The sequence below is a fragment of the Corvus hawaiiensis genome, chromosome 4 (assembly GCF_020740725.1).
Source record: "Corvus hawaiiensis isolate bCorHaw1 chromosome 4, bCorHaw1.pri.cur, whole genome shotgun sequence".
In the NCBI taxonomy this organism is placed as follows: Eukaryota; Metazoa; Chordata; class Aves; order Passeriformes; family Corvidae; genus Corvus; species Corvus hawaiiensis.
The window spans coordinates 13,825,871-13,850,652 of NC_063216.1; the positions used below are offsets into that span (position 1 = coordinate 13,825,871).

At 39.9% G+C, this 24,782-nt stretch overlaps 1 protein-coding gene across 2 annotated transcripts in view; it reads right to left on the reverse strand.

The window, feature by feature from the left end:
• The window catches only part of LRP6 (LDL receptor related protein 6), a 121,311-nt gene that overhangs the window by 52,596 nt on the left and 43,933 nt on the right, over positions 1-24,782 (reverse strand). For both annotated transcript variants that reach the window (XM_048300958.1, XM_048300957.1), the window contains exons 3-5: positions 17,909-18,106; positions 7,509-7,705; positions 6,643-6,774 (exon numbers count right to left, since the gene is read on the reverse strand). In XM_048300958.1, the coding sequence (XP_048156915.1) occupies positions 6,643-6,774; positions 7,509-7,705; positions 17,909-18,106 (527 nt within the window). The remainder of the gene's footprint in view (positions 1-6,642; positions 6,775-7,508; positions 7,706-17,908; positions 18,107-24,782) is intronic.

Sequence of the window (24,782 nt, forward strand, 5' to 3'; positions counted from 1 at the left end):
AAAATGCATGCATAATTGCAGGGAAAGTGTGGTGCAATGGCTCTCCTCAAAGAGTGAGAGGACAGGCTTTGGCAGGGACTGATGGGGGATGAGGGGGAGGGTGGGGAAGGTTTAGGAAAACAAATGCATGAAAATGCAGTGAAAATGAGCGATCGCCAAGCCACATTGTGTCCATGTCTCGATTTTGATGTGTAAGAGGTGTAAATAAGAGCTAGAAGAATTGAAAGAGCAACAACTGAAGTAAGCAAGCTGGTGATGAAAGAAGAATTTTGGTGTCTAATGCCAACTTTTTTTAAAAAAAAAAGACAGTAATTGATGTCAATGCTACCTGAAACCTCACTGCATGCCAATCCTTCGACAGATGCCAAAACAGCCATTGCTTCATTTACAGCAAGTTCAATGTGTTACAAGCCTGTAAGACACTTTCACAGTGCTGCAGGAAACAGCACCTTTCAACAACTGAAGTTGAGTATATCATTACAAGTGTTTCTGATTGGTAGTCCAGAATGGACTAAGATCAGCTTTGGGATCCTCTGCCCTGAAACACCTTGTGGTCAGAAATATATGTACACACTACTCAACTGTTCTTCCAGTGAGTAACTCTCATACATTAATTAATCAGGAAGGGGGAACCTGTAGTTACATGTCTATGTATCCTTCAAAATACTGTAAAGCATGTGACATAGCCAATGGAAAACAGGCCTGTTAGAAAGGTTTTTGTAAAGAAGCAACTAATCTTGACACACAAGTCTGTATGTACACCTGTATTTGTTGATACTAAATACAACAAACAATTCAGCATTGATTTAAGCATACAGATGCATTATGGTCATAGAAAGTAATAGTACATAACTAACACCAACAATTTAGGTTCAAGGAAGAAAGAAATCCCTACATTTTCTTAGCAACTTCGCAGTCATTCGTCCAACCTGCCTTTTAAACAAAACAATGACAAACATATTAAAAACCCTGAACAATGATAACTTTTTTGCATTATCAAGTAAACCTAAAGTTGAGCAAATGCACTAACATCAGAGTTCAAAACATATAGATCATCTACCACATATAGAAAAAGTGTAAGGCATAATCCCTAAAAATAATTTGTGTGCTCTGACTGAAGTTGACAGTTACTTCAAAGAACCAAAGTCAGGTCTCCGGAAAGACTCAGTTCAGTATTACCATGCCCTTGCTCGAACTCACCCATAAAATTGACCAATTGACCTTCCTATTCTTCCCAAAGACGACCCATTTCAACAGCTTCAGTATCCTGCTTTCAGGCTGCAACACTGTTGTTTAGTCAAACAACCCACTGTGTTTAAGCTTTAATTCAGCACTGGGAAATGACTGGCTTTCAGCTAACTCCTGTTGTACTCTGGAACCCAGAGCTAAGAATGTCATGGTCTTTATCTGGGGGCTTGGCCAGCATTCCAATCCCTCCATCAAACATCAGCTCTCAGCCCTCCAACCAGGCAATAAAAAGTTTAAAGCTTACTTCAGAGCTATTACCCAAACATTTGCAAACCAACACCTCAGCTGCTTAGTTAGATCAGCAGTCATTCGCTCAGGAAAAAGAAATAGAGCAGCAGAGAAGCACCACACCTCCAGGCAGGTTGAGGGAAAGATCACTCTGAATTCCTTCAGGCTTGTCCTGACAATAGCAAAACTAACAAATGCAAGAGCTGGGCTTATTTATAGACTGATCCCATTACCGCCTTGATAACAGCCAGGGAAAAGAACCCCAGGTGGTCTCAAAACTGTGGCAAACACCAGCTGTGCAAAGTTTACCTGGCTAGGCACTGATAACCACTCAGAAGATGCTCAGGGTACTCAAGGTTGCCAGGACATGACAAAATCAACCAATTTTGTTCACTTCTACTCCAAAGACCAGTTATGATGCAAAAGCTAAGACGACAGCAGGATCTCCAGACTTCTTGCCTTGCCTCTCTAAGAAAAATCGAGCCTCTGATGATGAGCATGAGGGAGAGAATATCGCGAGTACAGAACTGTATTTCAAAAGAAGAATAAAAAGGCAGAAAAAGACAATGCAGGTTGCATGCAAGCATAACTTTGTATTTGGCTTGGGTTTTTTTTTTTTTTTCAGTTTATCAGCACTTACTAGGAGAACTGGAACCAGTCACAAACATATAAAACACCTCAAACCTCAGCTGGCTTAGATGCTTTCAAAGGATGCATGGAGGCTGTAGGTAGAACTCTGACCTTGGCACACATATGCAGACCTGAAGCAATTTTCCCTCTCTTTCTAAACCATTCAACTTGTGGACTAAGCTCAAGATTCTTTTTAGCAGTGCCTCAAGACACAAGATATTCAAGATGTTTTGAAATTTTTTGAAAGCCAAGTCCCTTACTTGTCTAAATATGGACATATAAGCCTTACTCCAGACTCTTACTTTTGAGAGCTTTAGCCTACTTTTATTAAGCACTTTGAAATCTGGGATTACAAGCTCATGGATGGTGCATTACATTAGTCCTGGAACTAATACTTGCCTCAAAAATTCACTATTAAAATTCTAAATAATTTAAATCTGTGTGCTAGCTGAAGACAAGGGAAGGGGGAGAAAGGGGAAAGCAGAGCAAGCATGCAGATACAACAACGGCACAGCTTTAAGTCCAATGCCCTTCTAACCTTTACAATTAATTACATCTTCTCAATGATATACAGGCCTCAGTCATTTGTAAGTTATTGAACTTTAAAGCCATTAGTGGTTGCTCAGCTACACAGACACATGCTCAGGAATGCATACAAAAGAAGTGCTAGACCTAAGACATATATAATGCATTCCCTGTATCTGAGAAATCATGATTACTAATACATCCCAAATAGAAATACTTCACATTTGACCAAAACATTTAATTCCTAAATGTTCTTCCCCAGTTTTAAAGACACTATTGTGAAAGAGTCCCTGATATGACAATACAAAAAAAGTTTTTCATCTAAGCTCAGCCTTAAAACTAAAAAGGCAAAAGAACATGCATCTGAAATTAATCATATATTTCTTCTTTCCTTTAAAAGAAATTAAAGAATGAAGGTGTCTGTCAAATCGGGATCCTGGCTATTCCTGACAAAGCACATTAGGCAGAGGACAGCCCTAAATTGCAAAAGCAAGTGCAAAATCCTGGTTCCTGCCTCCAGGCCTGCAAGGGAAATAGGATGTGAGCATCCATGGGCAATATAAAGACCCTTTTCCTGGAAGAGAACAGAATGGCCAAAGCAAGGCTGAAATCAAAGTGTGAAGCACTGCTTTTTCTTCTTGAGGAAACTCACACCTCCTTGCTCAGCTGAAGTCATCACTGGTTTTCTCAGTTTAAACCACATTTCATTATTGGCAGGAGCAACTGCAAGACACAAGTAAAACTCCTTACAGGCAAAGAGAGAAGCTGAGCACATGGACAGAGAGATCTTCAAGCACTAATAAGAATATAACTCCAATGACAAACTCATTTCTATAAGAAAATTCAGGTTTGTCTTGCAGCCATCAAAAGATCATTTAAATGCAGCACAGCCAAACTCAGAAAAGCAGCACACACAATACTGAAAAAGAGAAATCTCAGTATGTTGTGCAGAAGAACAGTAAATTACCAAGAATACGACACAAGGAAGTAAAAACTCTCTAGTAGAAGACCTGAGTCTCACCTGGGTGCTCAGAAAGAGTAACTTACTTTGCCTTCCTGTTCTTTGAGGGACAGGGATTTACAAACTTTCACCAGGCACTGAGGGAACTAAAACCTTGCTACAAGCCTGCATCTCAGTTTACTTCACTGTTTTGATTTGTATTATCAGGTACTAGAAAAAGAGATAATTTTATTTTAAGGTACCACCCCTTCCTGAAACACTGTGGAGAAGTCTTTCAAAATTGGAATGTGTGTGTGTTATTGTATTCACAGATCTTACAAGAAATAGTAAAACTCCTCTATGGTATGATTAAAAAAACCCTACCAAAAATGGAGAAACTAGCACTGAGAGAAAGGCAAGGGAGGAAAAGATTTCCTATAAACCAAGATTATTCAAAAACGCTAGGTTGTCATGGAAACTGCTCAGGGAGGGTCAGCCAGTCTCACCTTTGGCTGCCAGGATCATCTGTCAATGCCAAAGCACTGCAAACACCACAAACACATACTCAAAATTCACCCATCAAAATCTTTCCAGCGCAGGCCAGTACTCTCCACAGTGCAGCGTGAAATGAAGCTCTCTCCTCAAAGAGGCTCATTTCATCATGAAACAATTTGATTTAGGAACCAGTCTGATTTTAGTCTACTGCTAGATGGCAAAACCATCTTAAAGAAGAGAAACTCAGCCTAATTTTTCACCTTTCTTCACTTCTCAGGCACCAGTCTCTCCCATGGCCATGTACACATTCTAATTGCAAACGGAGATTTAATCAGCACTGCAGCATTACAGCTGTACTAAAACTATCCAAGGTAAAAATGTTCAGTTCTCAGGGTTCAGCTCTACTTTCACAGCAGATATAGAGAACAGGCAAGTATAAGGAGAAAAAACCAGCCCAAGAAACTACAATCAACCCCCCACCCTGCACACCTGAAAATGAGAAAACAAATTTACTTCCCAGGGGTCCTCAAGGAGCCTAAGAAAGGAAGTCCCCACAGAGACACATCCAGATTTACATCTTGAACCCTGGTCTATGGCTACTCCAGCTCTGTTCAAGTGCCAGGCTCTCCTCCCTCCCCCGAATCAATAATTGCAGCCTTCACAACTATAGGAAGAAATTCTAGGGAATCTGTGCCTTGAAGAGCTCTGGAAAGCTGTAGGTCACTTGCAAAAGCCCTAAGCCTATGATCTGCACCTCTCTTCAGGGAGAGAGGAGTGAAAAAAAAAAAAAAAAAAAAAAATCACTATTTTGGGGCATGCTCAGCTCTAAATGCTGAACCTGCTGCATGTATATGTCAGAAATTAGCCCTGCACAGGATCAAAGCTGCACAAAACCAATGGACCTGATGAATAATTTGAGTAGGTTGTTTCATCTGGGTTATGTGCTGTCTCCTTTCTAAGACCAAGCTAAATAAAAAGTCTCAATTTTCTCCCCTCTTCCCATCCTTTTTTTTTGCCTGAAAGGGCAGAGGCAGAATGTTCCCAAAAGACACAGCACCAGAATGGTGGTTTAAAACGCAAGATGATATTGACAACCGTAAGAGAAATGTTCTTGTATAAAGTTTTTTGCATACAACTGGACAACATACTGTAGCAACTTGGTTAACAATATTTCTAATACAGTGGGGGTTTATATTCTGTAAGCCCAGTACATGTTATGGCTGACTGGGAACATAAAATTTGGTTTCTCCTGTTCAGGGAGTGGGACAAAAGAGCAACAGTTATAAATTCTGAGACGTAAGAAAAAAGTGGCTGAAAAAAGTGAACTGATGATTCTGAGTATCTCTGCATGAGAAATCCTTTTAATAAGGTTCTGGGGTGGATTTTTAATACCATTCCTTTACTTACCCTTGGTAATTTACTTTGACACACTGGAGTTTATCTGTGCATATCAAGTATTTTTGAACAAGCGCATGGATTCATGTCACATTCTGACTACATATAACCAACCCACAGCAGTATTATTAAAGCTTCTCCTTATACTGAGGGAAATGGAAGAAAAGCATCTTGTTTGTGTATTGGGAAATTCTTATAAACAATCCTGCCAGGCTAAATTGGGAGCTGTTTTTCACATAAAAGCAACAATTTATTTTAACAAGGTTCACAGAGACACACAAAAATAATCAGCAGAGAGCATGAAATAGCATGAAATTAAAGAAAACTCTGAACATAGCTGACAAGCCTGGAATAATTTTTAAAATATAAAACTCCAATTAAAAAATTATTTCTGTATACATTTTATTTGGCCTATTTACACTAAGCTCTGCTGTATTGTTTCTTCCTCCATTTACCTTTGTCCTAGAGAGATGATCTGCATGAAAGATGGTTAGTTATGATCCAGCTAATTATCTCCCAGTGTTAATTTTGATCCTGTTAGTGTACTACAGCAACCACAGCACAACATCACAAGACCTACACTTACAAAATGTAACAATTTAAAATCATGTACATTAGTTCACAATGAGAAACTAAAAGCAGTTTCAGGTAAATGCTTGCAGCTCTAGGTCTTGATCATGTCTTGAGTTTTAGGGCTTTCAACACCCCTAAAAACAGGGCATTATTTTCAGAAAGAGATTCCAGGTGTATGTGTGTATAATAAATGGACATCAGACTTAAAAAAAAAAAAAATTTTTAAGGGGTTGTTGTGCAATCCTATTAGCCAAATACTTAATGATCAGTAATGTCAGAAACATTTTAGAGACAACAGAGGAGGTAGGTATCTTTTTCTCTAAGAAAAGAGAACAACAGAGCCCCCCAAAACCTGCAGAGAGTTAGTGACAGAGACAGAACTGCAACTTAAATTTTATAAGTGGAAGTAACCTGCCCTTTGGTCATGAAAATCTTCGTTTTTTAAAATGTAGAGGGCATTTTCCAATCACTTTTATCCCTACTGCAAAAGCAAACATAGTTTCAGAATTTGCCACCCCTAACATCATATAGTGCAACTGGAAGAATTCCTTCCCCTCAAAAAGCTACTTTGTGCTTAATCTAAAGGATTTGTTTGAAACAAAGCCTACCATCTTTGCAGGTCTTTCCATTCTCGAGAAGTTTCACACCAGTGGGACATGCACACTGATAAGAGGGCTTGGTAGGAGACATCAAACACAAGTGGGAGCAGCCACCATTATTAATTCCACATGGGTTTGTAGCTGTTAAACATAAATCACACAGATTAATGCTTCTGATAACCAATGACCTCATATCATGTGTTAAGACACATACAGCATTTGAGTGGTAGAATCAGTGGCAGCAACACAGATTAAAGGAGGAAATGATAAACACAGAACAAGTAAAAACTATTTCCAAGTGTTGAGTAGTGGGGTATTTATGGTACCAAAATGCACGAATGTTGAACGTTTCCCTTCTTGGGAAAGTAGTACTTAGCTCTAAACAAGAACCTTGTTTCAGCTCTGCTCTTCTCATTTTTAAAAACTATTCAGCATACTGGTGCTGAGTGCATACCAAAATGCACTGTAAAACCAAAATGCAAACACAGTAAATTAAAACAATGGTTAAGACAGTGGTTACTACACAGAGCTAGTCCTGCTTAGTATCATCTGCCAAATTAACACTACTTTCCACTCAGGAACTACCACGTCAACAAATAAAAATACTGTGTTCCCTGACATTATGGCACAGGAAACAGAAAAATACGACAACAGCATAAATGTGTCTTTAGGCAGAAAAAAAAGTAAGAGATGGGGGGTTTTCTTGCACTTAAAAATCCCTGAAAAAAATGTAGAGAATATCTGGTTTCCCTTTTGGTCTTTTGCTATTCTCTGTACTGGAAAAATTGCCACCCAGCACCATACAGAAAGACTAATTAAGACTTTTGCAAATCAGTTCCAACTTGCAATTAAAAAAAGAAAGCAAGACAGCTTACCATTTGGCTGCCTCTTCTGGCTGAAGGCATGGATATCCATGGGAGAGAAGATGTTGGAATGTATCTCACGCAGGTCCTCCCCGGAGTACTTGCTGCAGGCCAAGATCGAATGCGTGTTCCAGTCAGTCCAGTACAACGTGTCCCCGAACAGTGTCAAAGCAAAGGGATGTGGAAGGGAGCCTTTAACCACTGCTTGCCTAGTAGAGCACAGGGAAGAAAATGAATGCTCAAACTCAGCTCATGTGACAGTTTTGCCTGAACACAGCTTCTGTGAAAAGAAGTTTGAGTACTGTTGATCAGAACTTTGTATTTATTTATTTATGGGAAATTAATATACTGCCCCCACTCTTGGGAGTGATATGAAGGAACAACACAGGAATACTATTTTCAGGCTGCCTTCTGATACTGAGAAGCCCAAGAGATGCTAACTGAAATCCTTACTTAGATCTGTGGATACTTCTTATCATCTCTTGAACAGTCCACACCTGTAGGGCTCTCTGCCACCTCATGAAGCCGGGGGAACGCTAGCTGATTTTATGCAAGCCTGACTGCTACCTACTGATACACCATGTCCACCAATTTCAGCCTTAGCTGATTTCAGACTCAGAAAAACTGCTCAATTAGCTGTCCATCCATCTATTCCAGTTTTGCTCTTTTGAACCATCAAAAAAATACTCTAAAGTAGTTTTTCACTATAAAGAAACCTTTAAAGTTATTTTCATTATTATGAGAATTATTAAGCTATTGTTTTTATTATAAGCAGTGCCATTAAACAGAGTTCTAGTGATTTTCTGCCATGGTAATGGTATCATTTCTGAGCAAACTGGGTCACTGCCACTCCAGGTTCGCAAACAAAATTAAAGAGTAAACCCATATATTTTATGTATATATACAAAGACATGCTCATTAGCCATCACAAAAATGCAGCACAAACATTACTGAAGACAGTTTTTCTAGGTTCTTGTGATGTAGAAACTAATTATCCGTACCTAAGATCCTCAGAACTGGAATTAAGTAGCTCAATTCTTATTTTTATTTTATTCAGAATCACAGAAAAAATTTAAGATGGAGAGGACTACAGAGGTCATCTGGACCAACACCCTGCTCAAAGCAGGGCCACACAAGTACCTTTTACATGAGTGCTTCTTCCCACCTCCTTTCTTCTTAATTGCCTAAGTGGAAGTGTGTTCCCACCTAGGCAAGCTCCTGCTGGACAGTGGGGATCACCATCCCTTTCCTGAACTGGAGGCATAAGGGATTGACACACAGCCCTGCTACTCCTTCAGAAAAAGGCACACTATGAACACCAGCCTCCCAATTTTCTTCTTGCAGGGAAGACAATAATTATCCATACATTTACTGAGAAAACACCCCCACACCATAGGCATCACTTTTGGAAATACGTCTAGCTGAAGTGTGTTAACAGATGACAAAAATACTTTTATTTTCCAAATATTTGCTGTTAAAATATAACAGAAGAGTATATTAAAGCAAGAAGCTTGAAGGTGTCTTCTACCAATGACTGAGTACAAGGAGACCATAGTCATTACTGCTCTTTCACCTTAGCTTCTGGAAAAAGATGCATTATCTTTAAAGCTTCTATTTTTTTTCTACTTATGAGAAAAAGATACAGATTCCCTTGCTTGTCACTCTAGTGTTCCAATTCTACACCAAACGAAATCTTCTATTTCTTGGTATTTTGCACTCAAAAGTAGGACATATTATCTTTTCTTTCTTATCTCTATCTGGAGTCAGGTATATATTTGCTTCTAATTAAATGCACCAACTAAGCACCTTACAAAAGACTATTGTAACATAATTTAAAGCTGAAACCTGCCAGCCAAACAGTGAAGCCAGAATGACACAACACATTCCAGTACCATACCAAGAATAAAGGCATTCCAAATCCGCAAACATTTTAACCAACCCTACCCCCAAACCCTAAATGTCTTCAGATTTGAATTTTAGTCTAGAGCACGCTTGGAGACTGCGTATTTGTATATGACATACTGTATGACATTTCACAAATGACACATATGACATTTTGTCATATGAAACAGAAGCAATAAAAGTCCAAAACTCTCACTATAACCAAACCTGCACCAAAGACAGCATCCCCATAACAAGAGAAGCCACATTTTTATGAAGCATTCTGACTATCTTACTTTAAAACAAAACCAAACAATAAAACAAACAAACAAACCAACAAAAACCCACACAGAGGAATTTTACATGTGATTCATACCCACCACGAGTGGGAATAAATCTTTGAGTACAATAGCTGCTGTTAGACATGCCTAACTTTCAGACAACCATCTATTCATATGACAATGCATCAGATGAACTGTGACCCTTATTTAAACCAGCCCTTATCTGGAGAGATTCAGGAGCCCTTCATTTGACTGTGCTGTCAGTCACTGCCTTGAAGCAATTACTCCTCAAGTAGTATTATTTTTCTCAGCAGATATAAAGTTGCAATGCATGAAGATGGCTTTGGGCCCAAACACAAGTGTGTATTTCTTGCATCTCATTAAGATCAGTATTACCAGTAACATGTACTCTGTAATCTTGGTTTCCAGCAAGCCATTCCAAGGTGATAGCTCACTTCCAACCAGCAAAACCAGCAGGGCTTTTTCCCCCTTGGAATATCCTCCACAGGCCACACTTGCAGCCTTGCTGAACAGCAGCCATATGATGTGTGCCAGCATGGAAGCAGTGACTTGAGTTGAGCTCAATGAGCCTCCACACCCTAATGAGGAGCAGGAGGAAAGAGCTGAAGAGCCCAGCTGTTAAAAAACAGGGAAAGGAAGAAGAGAGGGAGTAAGAAATGACCTTCTGAGGGCTGCTGTGAGCAGCTATGCTTCAGCAAGACTTACACAAGGAACTGCAAAGCTCTGCTTTTGGTGAGTGAGACGAGGGGTCCCGACTTCTGCCTTGACTAATTATTTATTAAATACAGCCAGATGGATGAAGGGGACCAGAGTGTCACCCGTAGTACTCAGCTGCTGCACAGAGTTGGTGGGAGCAGGTGCCTCTCACCTCCAGGGTGGTGACCCACACAGGGTCAGGGAGCAGACACGTCTCCACATTTCTGGCCCTGCTCTGGGTTCCAGGTACAGCTCTGCAGGTGCAGCTGGGCTCATGGGACCTGACAGTCCTCGGTGGCAACTACACTGTCAGGCCAGGCTTGACTGGAACAAGTGATACGACAGCAAAAGGCACTCCATCCTCTCATCCTTCACCAAGCTCCTTGGGTCCTTCAGACTTCTGCCCTTGTATCATTAGTCTCATTTAGAAAGAGATGCCAGAGACGATGGGAAAGTGAGAGCTGGGGATAAGGAGTAATGTTATTCATTCAGGAGACATCTCCAGGGCTTCGGCAAGATGCAAATTGGCTCTATATTAGATGGTACTAAGCACACACTAACTTTAATAATCTTCCCTGTGCCAGGCATATAATCACGCAAATTTGCCTTAAAAATCTGGGTGGTGATTGACATTTAAAATGCCACCATCTCTGTTGAGTTGGCTGGGAAGGAAATGCACAAAGGGACAGCAGAGAAGGAAGGTGAGAAGAGAGAGAGAAAACAAGCAGTTTCCACAGAAATTAAATTCTGTGTGGAATATCATGATTTCCCAAATACAACTGTTTATCATCACAGTAATCAGAGATGCCATTACAATAAATACTTGCTATGGTAGCGTTTTCTACTGTCTGGAGAAAATATAGATCCAATTTAAATACATTCACCTTTCTATTCTTATTCTGTTAAGGAGTCTTGTGAAACACTTTGTGAAGATAAAGGAAACAAACAATAAACCAGTTAAAGCAGGAATTACAAAAGGGACTACTGAACTCTGGAATAGAATACATACATAAAACTTCATAGACAGTCTATCCAGTTTTATATTAACAATGACAAAAAAGCTCTTGCTTCAGTATAATATGTATTTCAGACAAAGACTAAACTCACTTGAAATAAAAATTAACAGCAAAATGACCAAAACCCCACTAAATTAATATCCTTTATTACAGCCAGGATTTCCTCAGTCTACCTTTATTTATTTTCCAACTAATACTAGCATTCAAAGCTATGTTACAGCTATGAAATTTAATAATTCAGATCACCAAAAGAAAGCCATCAATAATCAAGATAATTTAAATTTAAAATATCTTAAGAACTACTATTTTCCCTCCTAGAATTTCAATAGATGTTTTATATCCAAGCATAACAGCAGTTCTCCATAAAAATAAACAAGTAAACACTTTCCATTAACCAAATGCCTTTTATTCTTGCTGCATTACAGTTTTCTAGTCTCAAGAACTGATCAGAACACCTGCAAAAAACCTGGGGTACTTCAGATGTTCTGGCCTGTATGTCTCTAAACCATTAACATTCCAGTTTCACAGTAGCAAAACTCCTTTCAGGTAACCCCTGAGGCTGCCTGTGTTCAGTCTCCAGGGCAGGGTGCAAGCATTTTTGACGTTTATGTTTCACTCCATTTCTCCAGTGTCCCTATGGGGGATCCCATACCTATTACCATCTCCCAGGCTATCAGAAAGGGGGGAAAAAAAGTCTGCTTTCAGTGCTCATCATATTAAAGAAAGCATATAAGAGGTTTGCACGAAGCAAATTACAATATTTTAAGCAAAACCTTTTTTGCCATCGACAGAGTGCTTAATGCCTTGAGTATTTACAAAATTGCAGGAATTAACACATCTTTGACTTGTGACAACTAGAAATGTTAGCAAGCGGCCAAAGCACTCAGAGCATGAATCAGATGAAGCAGGATCAAAGACTAAGATATACCCATAAAATACCACACAAAGGATGCCACAAGGAAGGCAGGGACCTCTGGTTCCCTCAGCTCGCAGGATTTCCTCTCCTGCCAACCTAACAAAAACATTTGCAAAGCAAACTCAGAAAACTAGCCTAGATTTTTACCATGAATGCTTGTCCAAATATTCTTATCAGAAGACAAGCCTGCTTTTAATTACCTGAGAAAGTAGGCAGGAAACATGACTTGTGGGATATAATGCTCTCTTTTCAGACCAAAGTGATTTTGGTCTTTTGCCACTTCTTTAAGCCACAATTGCCATGTGTTTCCAGAAAGAATATATAACAAACAGGTCTAGCCATGACATTTCAAATCCCACCTGCAATGAAATTCTGAAAAAGTCAATCAGAAATCAAATCATGGTTGAAAAATGAAGTCATTCTGTAGGTCATTTTTCAGGCAAACAGACGTTTTGAAGCTCCACTTTTCCAGCATTTTTTTTCAGAAGCACCTTGGGGAAGAACCAAGAAATTCACCCTAGCTCTGTGTCCAAATCATCTAATTAATTCTTTATGCAGGATTCTCTAGCAGTTTTAATTAGGGCATTATTTGGCTTCTGCACTGGCCTGTGTTGGTGAGGTATTGAAACAGGCTTCTCATCACTGACTGGTTCCTCTTCATTGCTTGAAGTTGTTAAGCAATTTTATCTCACAGAAATATACAGAAAGATATCAACAGAACATGAGATTTTATACCTTGTACATAATGTCATGTACTGTACACATTATAGGCCAATAAGGAAAAAAACCCTCTTCTAAATGCAGGGATACAGTATTTTTAGTGTTTCAACAAATCTGCAACTAATCATCTGGCAGACAGACATGAGCTGATGCTTGAAAAGAGAAACAAGAAAAATCAATGCTCCAATTGTGCAAACTTAAGACATTCACCTCTTGCAAGAGCTTCCCAGCTTTCTGACAGTTGCTGAAAGTATGTTTTCTTACAGTGGCCTCAAAAACCATCTCATTAGCACTAACACTTCCTGGGGGACCTTGTAAGTGCATTTCCCTTCAGCCAGTAACGTGTTAACTTATTAATTAGAACTGCTGCTGCAGGGTAAAGGAAGAGGAAATTAATTCAAGAACTGCCTTAGCAGGCCAACCTATCTCAGGGACTCTACTCACAGGAGAGCTGTCTGCAATTCAGTTTTGTTTAATTAGTCCCACAAAAAGCAACTGTTCCCTCTGATAAGAGCAGGGCGAGAGCTGCAAAAAAACAAAACCATCTCTTCTATGCATCAATTTAGTTCTTTAATTATTGCATTCTGACATGAAAAATTGTTCATTCCTTTCTCTCACTGGCAAATCAAGGGCATTAGTCATCAATTTCTGTGCTCTTCGTCTTTATTCTAATGAGCCCAACAGTGGAGCAGCTAGGGCTAGTAAATCCCAGGGCTAGCAGGTAATGAACCATAATCAACCCTGTAAAATTTGCGAGAGGTTTTCTCACGAATTTATGACTCTACCACATATTTAACTGAGTGCTGCTGCCAGAGCTGTCATGCTGCACACTGGTTTTAATGGCTGTGATTCCAGTCCCATTGGAAGAGGTGACAAAAACTCCATCAAACCCCAGTAATCAAGGCTTATACTTTGTTTCTCTCTCTGCATATTCCTCCCACCTGCATAATGTACTCTTTCACTTTCCAGACCCCTGCAAGCAACAAGTAAAGGATTCACGTCCGTCATGCACCTGGGATGGGGCACCCCTGGATGTACAGACAGACTGGGAATGAGAGGCTGGAAAGCAGTGCCAGGGAAAGGGACCTGGGGGTCCTGGTTGATGGCCAGTTGGACATGAGGCAGCAGTGCCCTGGAGCCAGGAGGGACATCCCTGTCCTGGGGGCACCAGGCCCAGCATGGCTGGCCAGGCCAGGGAGGGAATGTCTGGCTCTGCTCTGGGCTGGGGCAGCCTCACCTCGAATACTGTGTGAAGTTTTGGGTGCCACAATGTGAGAAAGACATAAAGCCATTAGAGAGTGTGCAAAGGAGGGCACCAGGATGGTGAAGGGCCTTGAGGGGAAGCGTGTGAGGAGCAGCTGAGGACACTTGCTCTGTTCAGCTGGAGGAGACTGAGGGGAGACAGCGCAGTTCCAGCTTCTCGTGAGGGGAAGAGGAGGGGCAGGCTCTGAGCTCTGCTCTCTGGGACCAGGGACAGGACCCAGGGAACAGCTGGAGCTGTGTCAGGGAGGGTGAGGCTGGGTATCAGGGAAAGGTCCTTCCCCCAGAGGGTGCTGGGGCACTGAACAGGCTCCCCGGGGAATGGGCACGGCCCCAAGGCTGCCAGAGCTCCAGGAGCGTTTGGACACCGCTCTCAGGGATGCACAGGGTGGGATTGCTGGGATGTCTGTGCAGGGCTGGGGGTTGGACTCAATGATCCTTGTGGGTCTGTCCAACTCGGCATATTCTATGATTCAGATCAAAGTCCTTCTCTGAGATATAAATCTTAAAAGTTTTAATTCTTGTTTAGTATCAGCTGTAGAGAGATAATATTCAGACTGTAGGAATAAAAGAACAAAAAAAGTTTCAGATTTCTTACAGATTTAGAAATGCATTGCAAATTTCTAGAGAGAACGCCTTCAAAATTTTACTCATCTGCTTCCTTTTCTAAGTTAGATCTATCCAGATCTAGAAGATCTAATTTTTATGAAGACACATATCTTTCAGTAACTCATTTGCCTTTTTCATTTCAATAGCTCCAACTTGCAGAAGCATATATTTTCCCAGACATGCTGACATTCGGTAAAGCATCAGAAAAACTAGTAACACTTCACAAGGATAAAATAAAAGAATCTGTTCTAATCAAGAGAAATTTAGAAATTTAGCAACAAAAACCCTCAAAACAATTAAGTAGAAATATAAAGCAGCAATTTAGAAGAATGGTCTAAAGATCAAGAAATAAAAAATCACCAGAACTGGCAGTTTCTAAATAAACCAAAGAGTCTGGTTTAAGTTAGATTACGCACTTGATAATGATCTTGTTCTCCCCCACACTTAACTCTAAAGGAAAAAACTCTGATAGTCCTCTTAAGAGGTGGTGGTGGAGGAAAACTGTAGGTGTGGGTTTTTGTTGGTTGCTTTTTACTTTTGAAAGGGTTGGAGATGGCTAGGCTAAAGGCTTTGTGGGTTTTGGGTGGTTTGGCGGGGCGACTTTTTCCACTGAAAAGGAAAATCTAAAAAGTTTTTGCTTTGGCTGCAGAATTAGAAACTGTAGTTTCTTTTTTATTATTAGTGAATCAGTTACTGAAAAAGATGAACAAAATAACTAAGAGACAAAATACTGCATTACAGCTGTAAAAGATCACATTGAGAAAGCTGAATTTGTTGGATAACTGAAAGACAGTAACACAAAAAAAAAAAATCACTTTGGATAGCCCCAGAAGATCATCTTTCTTAATAGAGGCAGAGGTTAAGAGGTCACAGCAGAAAAAAAACACCCCATAAAACCCCATTGCAGAACAGACTAAGTTCTACAGTTCTTTTTTTCTCCTCCTAATGATGTAATTGGAAAGAATAAAAAATGAAACAAAAATGCCTGGATACAGATGTTGACTATTTTTTGAATCTTCAGAACTTTCTCACATGCCTAGGGAAAAACAGGTGCTGTTAGAATTGGTTTGTGCCTCTGAGTGCTTAAGGGAAGTCATATATACTTTCCTTTCTAGGGATGACTTCCCTTTCTGCCCCTCAAATAGTAATATATTAGCATACTGTCACGACATATTCCTGATACTGAAATGCATCCATTTGAAAAATAAACCCAACCTAAATCATCAGACTGCTTTGGTTTTTATAGTTGTGTAAGAAAGAATTAGTAGATCTAAAAACCTAAATTACTTGTCTGTACAGGTCTTTATTACAGGCTTAATTAATTCCAGAGAATTTACTGTGGAATGAGGTAACTACTGGGACTCAGGTGACTTCACTTCTGTGCCATGAGGCAGCTGTTAGACACAGCTGTCACAGACAAGGCTGGCCAGCCCCTTGCACCAAGAAAGATCAGCACCTCCACAGTCTCATCTCCCAGGTTAACCAACGGCAGACCAGGGAATAAACACCTTGAAAATAAGAACAGAATACCAAACTGAAGTATATTTACACCACTGCAACAGCTCACCAGCAAGAGATAAAACGCAAAGAAGTCAATAGCAAAACAAGATTGAAAAAGTGCCAGCAGGAAACACTGAAGTAGCTCTGGAACCAAAAAGGCTGGAGACACCAGATAAAAGAAAAAATACTCAAGTTGCTACTGTATATGACAATTTTTATCCTTTTCTCTCCATTACTTGAAAACTTATGTGACAGTCTTCCTTTCTGAAAGAAAGTATCACTATGAAATATTCTCTCTTTTTGGTACTAAGTTTTCTTTCTTGTGAAGCAAATGAAGGACTACTTCAAAACAGATATCCAGAGTCCACGTTTTGAATTAAACAAGCTAGTCATAATACTTATATCCAAAGACACAAATTTAAAACTGCATCCAACTCCTGGCACTTTCCATGAACAAACACCATTACAAACATACTGCATGGACTTGTGATCGCTTACAAGGCAGAATTTAGGAGGAACTGATGTAACCTTTCAAACCAGCATTACAAAGAAATTGTGGAGTTCAAAATAAATATCACAGGAAGACAGTAAACATGTTTCATGTATGCTGCCTGTATTCCTACTCACCAGTCCACACAAAACAACAATAGATACTTATCAATAGAACAACAACAATACTTATCAATAGAATTCATTTCTTTATGTCACATTAACATTTGTGGTAAAAGGTGGGACAGTCCCTAAGAGGCCAGAACAAAGAGCATAAGAAAGGATATTTCATACCCAGCTAAACTAGCTGAAACACCACAAAAATTTGCAAAGAACAACCCCACAAAAAATCATCTCTCCGTATGACACCTTGGGCACAAGCTGTGATTTATTTGTGTGTGCAAAGAGTACGTGTCAAAGCTCATCTAATGAAGAGGGTCATAATTTAAATTAGGGATAAATGCATATATACAAAGTACCGTTTATACCCTTAATTAAGAAGTAGCCATGACTGGATCAAAAAGAATCACGATTGCTATAAAACTGTTCAAGGAAAACAGTCATTTTAACATAGCTCTCCTGTAAGGGCTGTTCTCCACTAATTTCCCAGCCCCCAGGATTAATGAAACCGAAATACTAATATGTGATGATCCATTTTCTCATATTATCTTCTGCATTTCTGAATACCACAGCAACACTACCCAGAAGACCTACCGAAAAGAGACAATTTTGCTATATAGTCTTACACAATTAAGAATAGAATGTGAGGATTTTTTTATGGAACTGGTTGAGGAAAGTCTTGGGGAGAGTTACAGGGTAGCCTGAAGAGAAGTATACATTCCATTTCACAGTGCTGGAAAGGTGAGGATGGCAAAGAATAAAGGTTTCTGACAGCACTGGTTTGTTTAAAATTCTTTGAGTGCTCATCTGACAATTCGCTGCAACACAAGATTACAATATTGCTTAAGCAGCATCGTCTAAGAAAATCCCCACATTACACACATAAAACCAAAAACTTCTTACCTATGACTTCCATCCAGATTTGATTTGTGGATGAAATTCAGTTTAGCATCTGCCCAGTAGAGTTTCTGTTCCTCATAATCCAATGTCAGTCCATTTGGCCAATATATGTCCGTGTTAACAATAATGGAGCGGCTTGAACCATCCATCCCAGCTCTTTCTATCTTTGGCACTTCTCCCCAGTCTGTCCAGTACATGAACCTACAATTATTTGAAAAGAGAAAAGACAAAAAAAGAAAGCAGTCATGTATAAATCTACAACTGGAACACTGACTACAACTTGCAGTAAAGACAAAGGCACTCTCTGTTCAGCAGAGACAATGTCTGTGGAGCTCTGCTCTGCTGGGTAAGAGGCACATACCCTGTGAAACAAAGCAAAGCTACTTCACAAAAAGCTGAAGAAAAACAACTTAAGACAAACCCACAGTACTATGTCAGGTTATACTTCCATACATTTCTTTCTTTCCTTGGGTCAAGTGAGAAAGTTGGAGATATCCAACAGATCTTGACAACCATCTGAAAATTCAACATTCAACAGCAAAGATATTACAAATTCTCATAAAAGTACAACAGCTTCTTTAATATGCATCAGAATTCAGGGGGGAACAGAAGAAGGTGTGCAGACTTCTAGCAGACACAGCTCCGTGTGATGCTGTGGACTGAATTTGATGGAAGACTAATCCATTTCCTTTTATTTCCAGAGAAATTTTGAGACAAGCAGCTATGTCAACACGTTTAGAAGCACAGCTTGCATCCAGTAACTGAGAAAAACACTCTGTAAAATCTTTTAAGACTGGACAAGCAAGTTTTAAAACATGTATCATACACCAATTTTTAAACATTCATTACCAAACAGTGGGGAGAGGGAAGCTACTCAGTTGCATTTAAGATGGAAGCAAAGCAAGGGAAACCACTTTATTTTGGCTGGAGACTAGCAGGGGGTGAGAGTATTTGTCCTTTTCTGCAGGTGGTGGAAAGTGGATTTACTTTTGTGGGTTGTTGACAGAAGGCATAACTAAACTGAAGTAACACAGAATATAAACAGATCAGCCAAAGTGTGTTCACGGTGCTTGCTCTGTTTTGTTGTTGCAGCTGGAACAGACTACTGTCCTAAATTGCTTCTCATAACCTCATAACATCTGCCAGCATTACCTGCTTGTATCTGTGCTCCTCAGCCTGGCTCAGTCAAAACAATTCAGATTAGGAAAGACCTGAAGCCTTTAACTCAGATCATCACAGAACCACAACAGGTCAGTATATGGTGCCCACATGTGAGGAGGCCTAACCACCCATCCTCTAAAGGAAAACAAATGTGCAACATATTTAAGAAACACTTGCAGATGAAGTTATTCTTGGCAAAGATTTATTATTATTATTATTTTTATTTTTATTTTAAAGAGTCAGGAAATTCCAAGTAATATCTTCCCCCTTAATTCATGTCTACAGCATGTTTGTTTTAATGTGCAGCAATATCTGTGGACAGAAATGTAGCTGATTAACACAAATATTGTCCTATTTGATCCCAAGTGAGTCATTCTTCACAGAGCAACATGTTTATCTTAACACAGAGCACAAAAATATCTGAAGAGAACATATGAGACTTCTCCATGCATAAACAATTGCCTCCTATAAAATGGTTTTTCATCAAGAAGAAGGATAAACCCCAAATAATTTCCAGATAGGTAGCACAGTAGCAAGGCACCTGGCCAAGCTATGCAGTAAGAAAGCACATTTGAAAAAAATGTTAAAAAAAGTCAGGCAGCATTTCACCTGTGAGCATGTGAGAAAGAAGAGAGAAAAAGAGAGATTTACTTTTAACTTCTTTAAGACAGCCCTTCTTTGCCCCAGCTGTCAAGTCTTAGACTTCCAAATCAAGGTTAATAGGTTCCAAGGCTCTGACCAGCCTGCCGGACTGATTTTTTTTGACTGAAACAGCTCATTAACTGCTGTACAGCCTCATATTCTTTTCTGTCTCACTCTCACCTCTCATGCATGCTGCAATTACTCAAGCAAAACCAGGTAAGGGTAGTTTGGTAAGAAAGAAAAGGCTTCCCAGACTTCACAAAACCAGCCCTATTTCATTTGTCAGAGGAACACGCACACACAGTGAACTGGCTTTAAGATTCAGTAATACTTCCAATCAGCTCCAGTGACCTCTGTGCACTTTCTTCAACAGTTTGGGTTTTTTTCACTATCACATGTTTGTTTCCCTCCACCTTGCTTGAAAGCCTGTGAATTTTAATGTCTCCATTAAACATCTTTGGAACCAGCCATGCTCCAGCTGGTGACAGCCACACAGACAAGGTAAGGGCCATTCTTCCTCTTCCCCATCCTCTTCAAACATATTTAGTTATTTCAATTGAAAAAAGCCACCACCAAAGCCCATGGGATAGAGAGAAAAATAATGTCTTGCGCTGAGTCATCTAGTTACACTTTTGCTATACAATTAAAATCCAGGAATATAGATTTTAATTTTACCAGCAGACTCTGGAAATGGTTGTGAGCTGTTATAAAAATTTAAAAGAAAAACCAAAACAACAACAAAGTGTATTTCTTTTTATCTGTGCTTGTAATTCGTAATATTACAGAGTCATGCCCCCCTCCAACGCATTAAGGAACATCAAGTATTTGACATACACTTACAGAAGAGACTAAGGTTCTTAGACTTAAATAAAAAAATTAGTTGGTCTTTTGTTTGGCTGTAGCCCAGAATGTTGATTTATCTTAAAGGTTATCCCATTGATGCCATGATGACTTTTTGCCTTTTCTTTTATACCCCTGTTATACCTTTTTACAACTTCTGTACTCCTAGTGCTTTTTGCCTACATTCTTGGACTTGTTTGTTCAGCTAGGAGACTAAACATTTTAGAAACTTTGTAGGTAGGGGTTAGTGTGCCCCAGACCCCAAGGTCCTCTCCAGAACACATTCTGTAAACCAAGATAGAACCATCCAGGGGAAGGTTCCTCGGAGAGGGGGGCTCATTCAAGCCTCTCATTGGGGAATCTTTGATAGATATGCTAATTAGCAAGACCTATAATGTTGTACCAGATCTTGTGGGGGGGCATTGCAGTGTGCATGGAGGTGCATTTGATCTGGACGTGTGCACCTAAGGATCCTTAAAATAAATACCAAGGTAAAATCCCTTTTCCCTTTCTAACCGTGTTTGACTCTTGATTTTAAGACCAGGAAAAGGCATCACTATCATTAAAAATTATGAACAAATAGAGAAAGAGTTTTGATAGCTTTTTCCTACAGATGTTTTTCTATACCTCTTTAAATCTAGCATTTTTTGGTTTTTGCATCCTGGTGCATAAGGTGAATACAGGCAATAAAACTTCCCCTTAAAAAGCCCCCAAAATCACTATGCACTGTATATTGTAACTTCACAGTTTTGATTTGTGTCAAATAGAAGGTTTTGCCATAGCAAAACAAAAACCCAACCAAACAAAAAGGATGAAACAGCATGTCACAGTTCATTCTGCACGATGAACAAACATAGTAAGTAACAGAGCTGCTTTTCCAAAAAGCCCATAAAGTCTAGGCACTCTGATGGCAGAATATCCCACATCCAGAGAAAAAAAGCTCACAGATTACAAATGCCAAGATTACATGGTATAATTTAGCAGTGATTTCCAACAGTACGCAGAGAAGGAAAGAAATTTATTGCCAGCACCCATCAGCTTTGCAAATTTCTGATGTGCAAACATTCACCTTCCTGAATGTTTTTCAGTGGCAAGAGCAGCTGCTTAATTGGCACAGCTAATTATTTGGTGAGGTCCTTCACAGTGAATGCCCCAACTTTGCAACTGTGCTCGGTTCAGGCCCTAAGAACTTCTGAGCTCTACAGGGAGCTGCCAAACTTCAGAGCCTGCAGCAGCCCCTGCAGAGCTCATCAGCTCTGCAGTGGACCCTGTGAAACACAGCTGGCTCCAGCTCCAGCACTAACAGGACTGGCGCTCCTCTAACCAAAAAATACCAAATTAAACAAGAGGCGTTGGAGTAGTTCAGGAAACTGTGCACAGTAAATATTTTTGGTTATTGAAAATAGCTCTTGACTTGAGAAGAGGCGTTCAGGAGTTTATGAAAACGACATTTGAGTCAAGTGACCCTTCAAGTACCTGAACAGGGACTCTTCCTGAGGCAAGTTCACAAAGGGAGGAAAACTGCAATCCAGAAGCACACAGCAGTATTGAAAGACACAGAAAATGGATTTTCAAGTAAGGGGACTTAAAATATGACAGGAAGGTTTTAGTACAAAGTTTCTCAACTGACTGCAAAAGTCAGAAAATATTTTCGGTCCTTCAGGAAAAGTAAAAAATGTACATACAAATTAAATATGGAAATAATCCTTCATAAAAGAGAGGAAGAAATATCCTTTGGGGATACAATCAAGATAAACATGAGAGAAAAGATGTTCTTAGCTGGCTGAGAACTGTACTCTTTTACAATAGCTTATCTCTGTAAATAAGTGTATTAGTTGATTGAGTGGATTAGTTGAATGTAATTTTCAGAGCTGCTTTACAATAATATCTTATGTTAATATTCAGTGCAGTCAACATCATTTTCTGTGCAAATTACCCTATCTGCAGCTTTTTGGTTGCTTTTACACCACTATTCCACATACTAAGAGCAGCTATGTGAGGAATGGGTGTGAATTAAGCAGGGAGCTGTTAACATCCTAACACACTGGATCTTTTACTTTTTAGCCTTATTTTAGGTTCAGAAGCTCACAGGTTGCCAAGAGAGCTGCAGTTTCCCATTTCGGGTAGGCACGGCTGTCTCTGAACCACATGCCTTAAGCATTGCTATGTACACTGGACAAAACCAAACCAAGATTTCTTACACTGAAAACCAAGCCTTTATTATTTCACTCTTCTGCAAGGCCATCAGTGTGTCTAGTAAATGACTGAACGACCCGGATGTGCTGAAAATGCCTGACAAGCAAGCACCAGTGGGCCCAGCTGTAACTCTTTAACTGTCCCCACCCTGACCCTCCATCCCCATCCCTTGCACCTCGGGGAGGGTGGAGGACAAGCACAACTCTACAGGTGTTTGGATCTCAGCTACTGAATTTCACAGCCCAGACCATCAGCACCAACCCAGACAGGGGTCTCTGTCCAGTGACTGGAACACAATGACCTGTGACAGGCACACCTCAATATGGCATCACCGCTCACACAGCAGGAACCTGTGCAGGAACATTGGGGCCACTGTGGATAAATTACTGTAGCCTCCGTAGCTCACTTGTCAGGGATGCAAAAAGACTTGACTGACAGGTGGGAGAAATCCATGTGCAAAATTCCATGTGTAAGTCTACTATACACACCAGGCAAAGCTCTACTGGGACAGATATTTCATAAGGCATACAAACATTTTGCCCAGTATACTCTATACTGGTTCCCTTAAGATGGAGATGCTGTCCTGGCGATAGCACTTCCATGCAAATGACTCCATTTATCCTAGGACATCAGGCAGGATACTAATGAAGCAAACCATCTGTAACAAGGATGGCAATGTGAGGATTTCCACTTTAGAGCTGGCTTTAGTCTCCTAATCAGACCTTATCTAGCAGGAGAAATAAAATTATCACAACTTCCCTTTTCTTGGAATCGATTTCTAAAATAAGGGATAAATGCAAACATTCAACTTTTGGAATGAAGAAAAGCTGGGATGAAGAGATCAAAACTTGATGCTTTGTCTCTAGCTCAGTATCAAGAACAAAGTAAAAAACTAGAACAGCATTCTGTAGATGGCATTCATAAGCCCTGAAAATAATGCTTTAGAAAAGCCACTGAAAATCTTTTATAAGAAACCAACATGGAAGCACAAACCTACATGATATTCTCATTTCATAACTGAAAAGAAAAAACTCAGTATTCAAGCTAGTTACCATGGCCTCTGTTTTCAGGTATTCCAGTTTAAAGAAAATGCTGGGCAATCTGACAAAACAGATGAGAGATTGTTTTTAATTTTCACACAGATATTTCTGAGGGTCTGTAGGAAGTAAGGTTTGACTTAGCTGTCAAACCAAACACACAGTGATGCACTGTAGAGTCTCATACATATGATTGTCCTTTTGGCCACAGATGCCCAGGAAAAAGAGAAAGATGTTGATTAAAAAAACAAGAAGCAGCTATTTTTTTGCTGAATACTCACAAAGGCAGAATTTTAATTGTTTGAGCAGCTGGAAAGGTCTCTTGCTTCTTGAACTTGTAAATTAACCTTTTCTGTCTCCAGACACAAAAGGTCTAATGACATGCCTTCCACAGTTAGGAAACAAAAGCCATTTTTTGGTTTCTCCTAGAGCAAGCAGGAAATAAAGCTTGTCAAAACTTAGCAGCATTTGAAAAAACAGCATTTGAAACAACAACTTTCCCAGATTAAGCCAAAAAATAGAGAGGGATACAATTTCCTCTCTCTGTTACCGATTAACACCATCCCTTGCTGACTGCAAGACGGAAGCAAGATGCAAATGTGCTTTGGAAGACTCCAGCCAGCTCTTTGTGTGGGAACCACTCCAGATATAATACACCAGACTCTGCCAAGTTCAGACAGCAAGTAAGCCAACAGAAAACTAAAACATAATTAATGTAACAGGAGATGGACAAAAGAAGAGAAGAAAATTCCTTGCCTTCCTACCTACCTTGGTTCTTCAAATATGAAAATAGAGGAAAGAAAACCAGCTGGCAGTTTTGAGAGACTTTCAAAAAACCACACAAACAAAAATACCACAAACCAACAACTGTGACAGTGTCTCTCAAGAGGCCAGGTAAGAAGCTGAGCCAGGAACACATGCTGGGTAACTGCAGGGCTGAGGAGCCTGACAGAGGTCTGCTCTGGCAATGCTGCCGACATTGCCTGGGAGGAGCTCACATA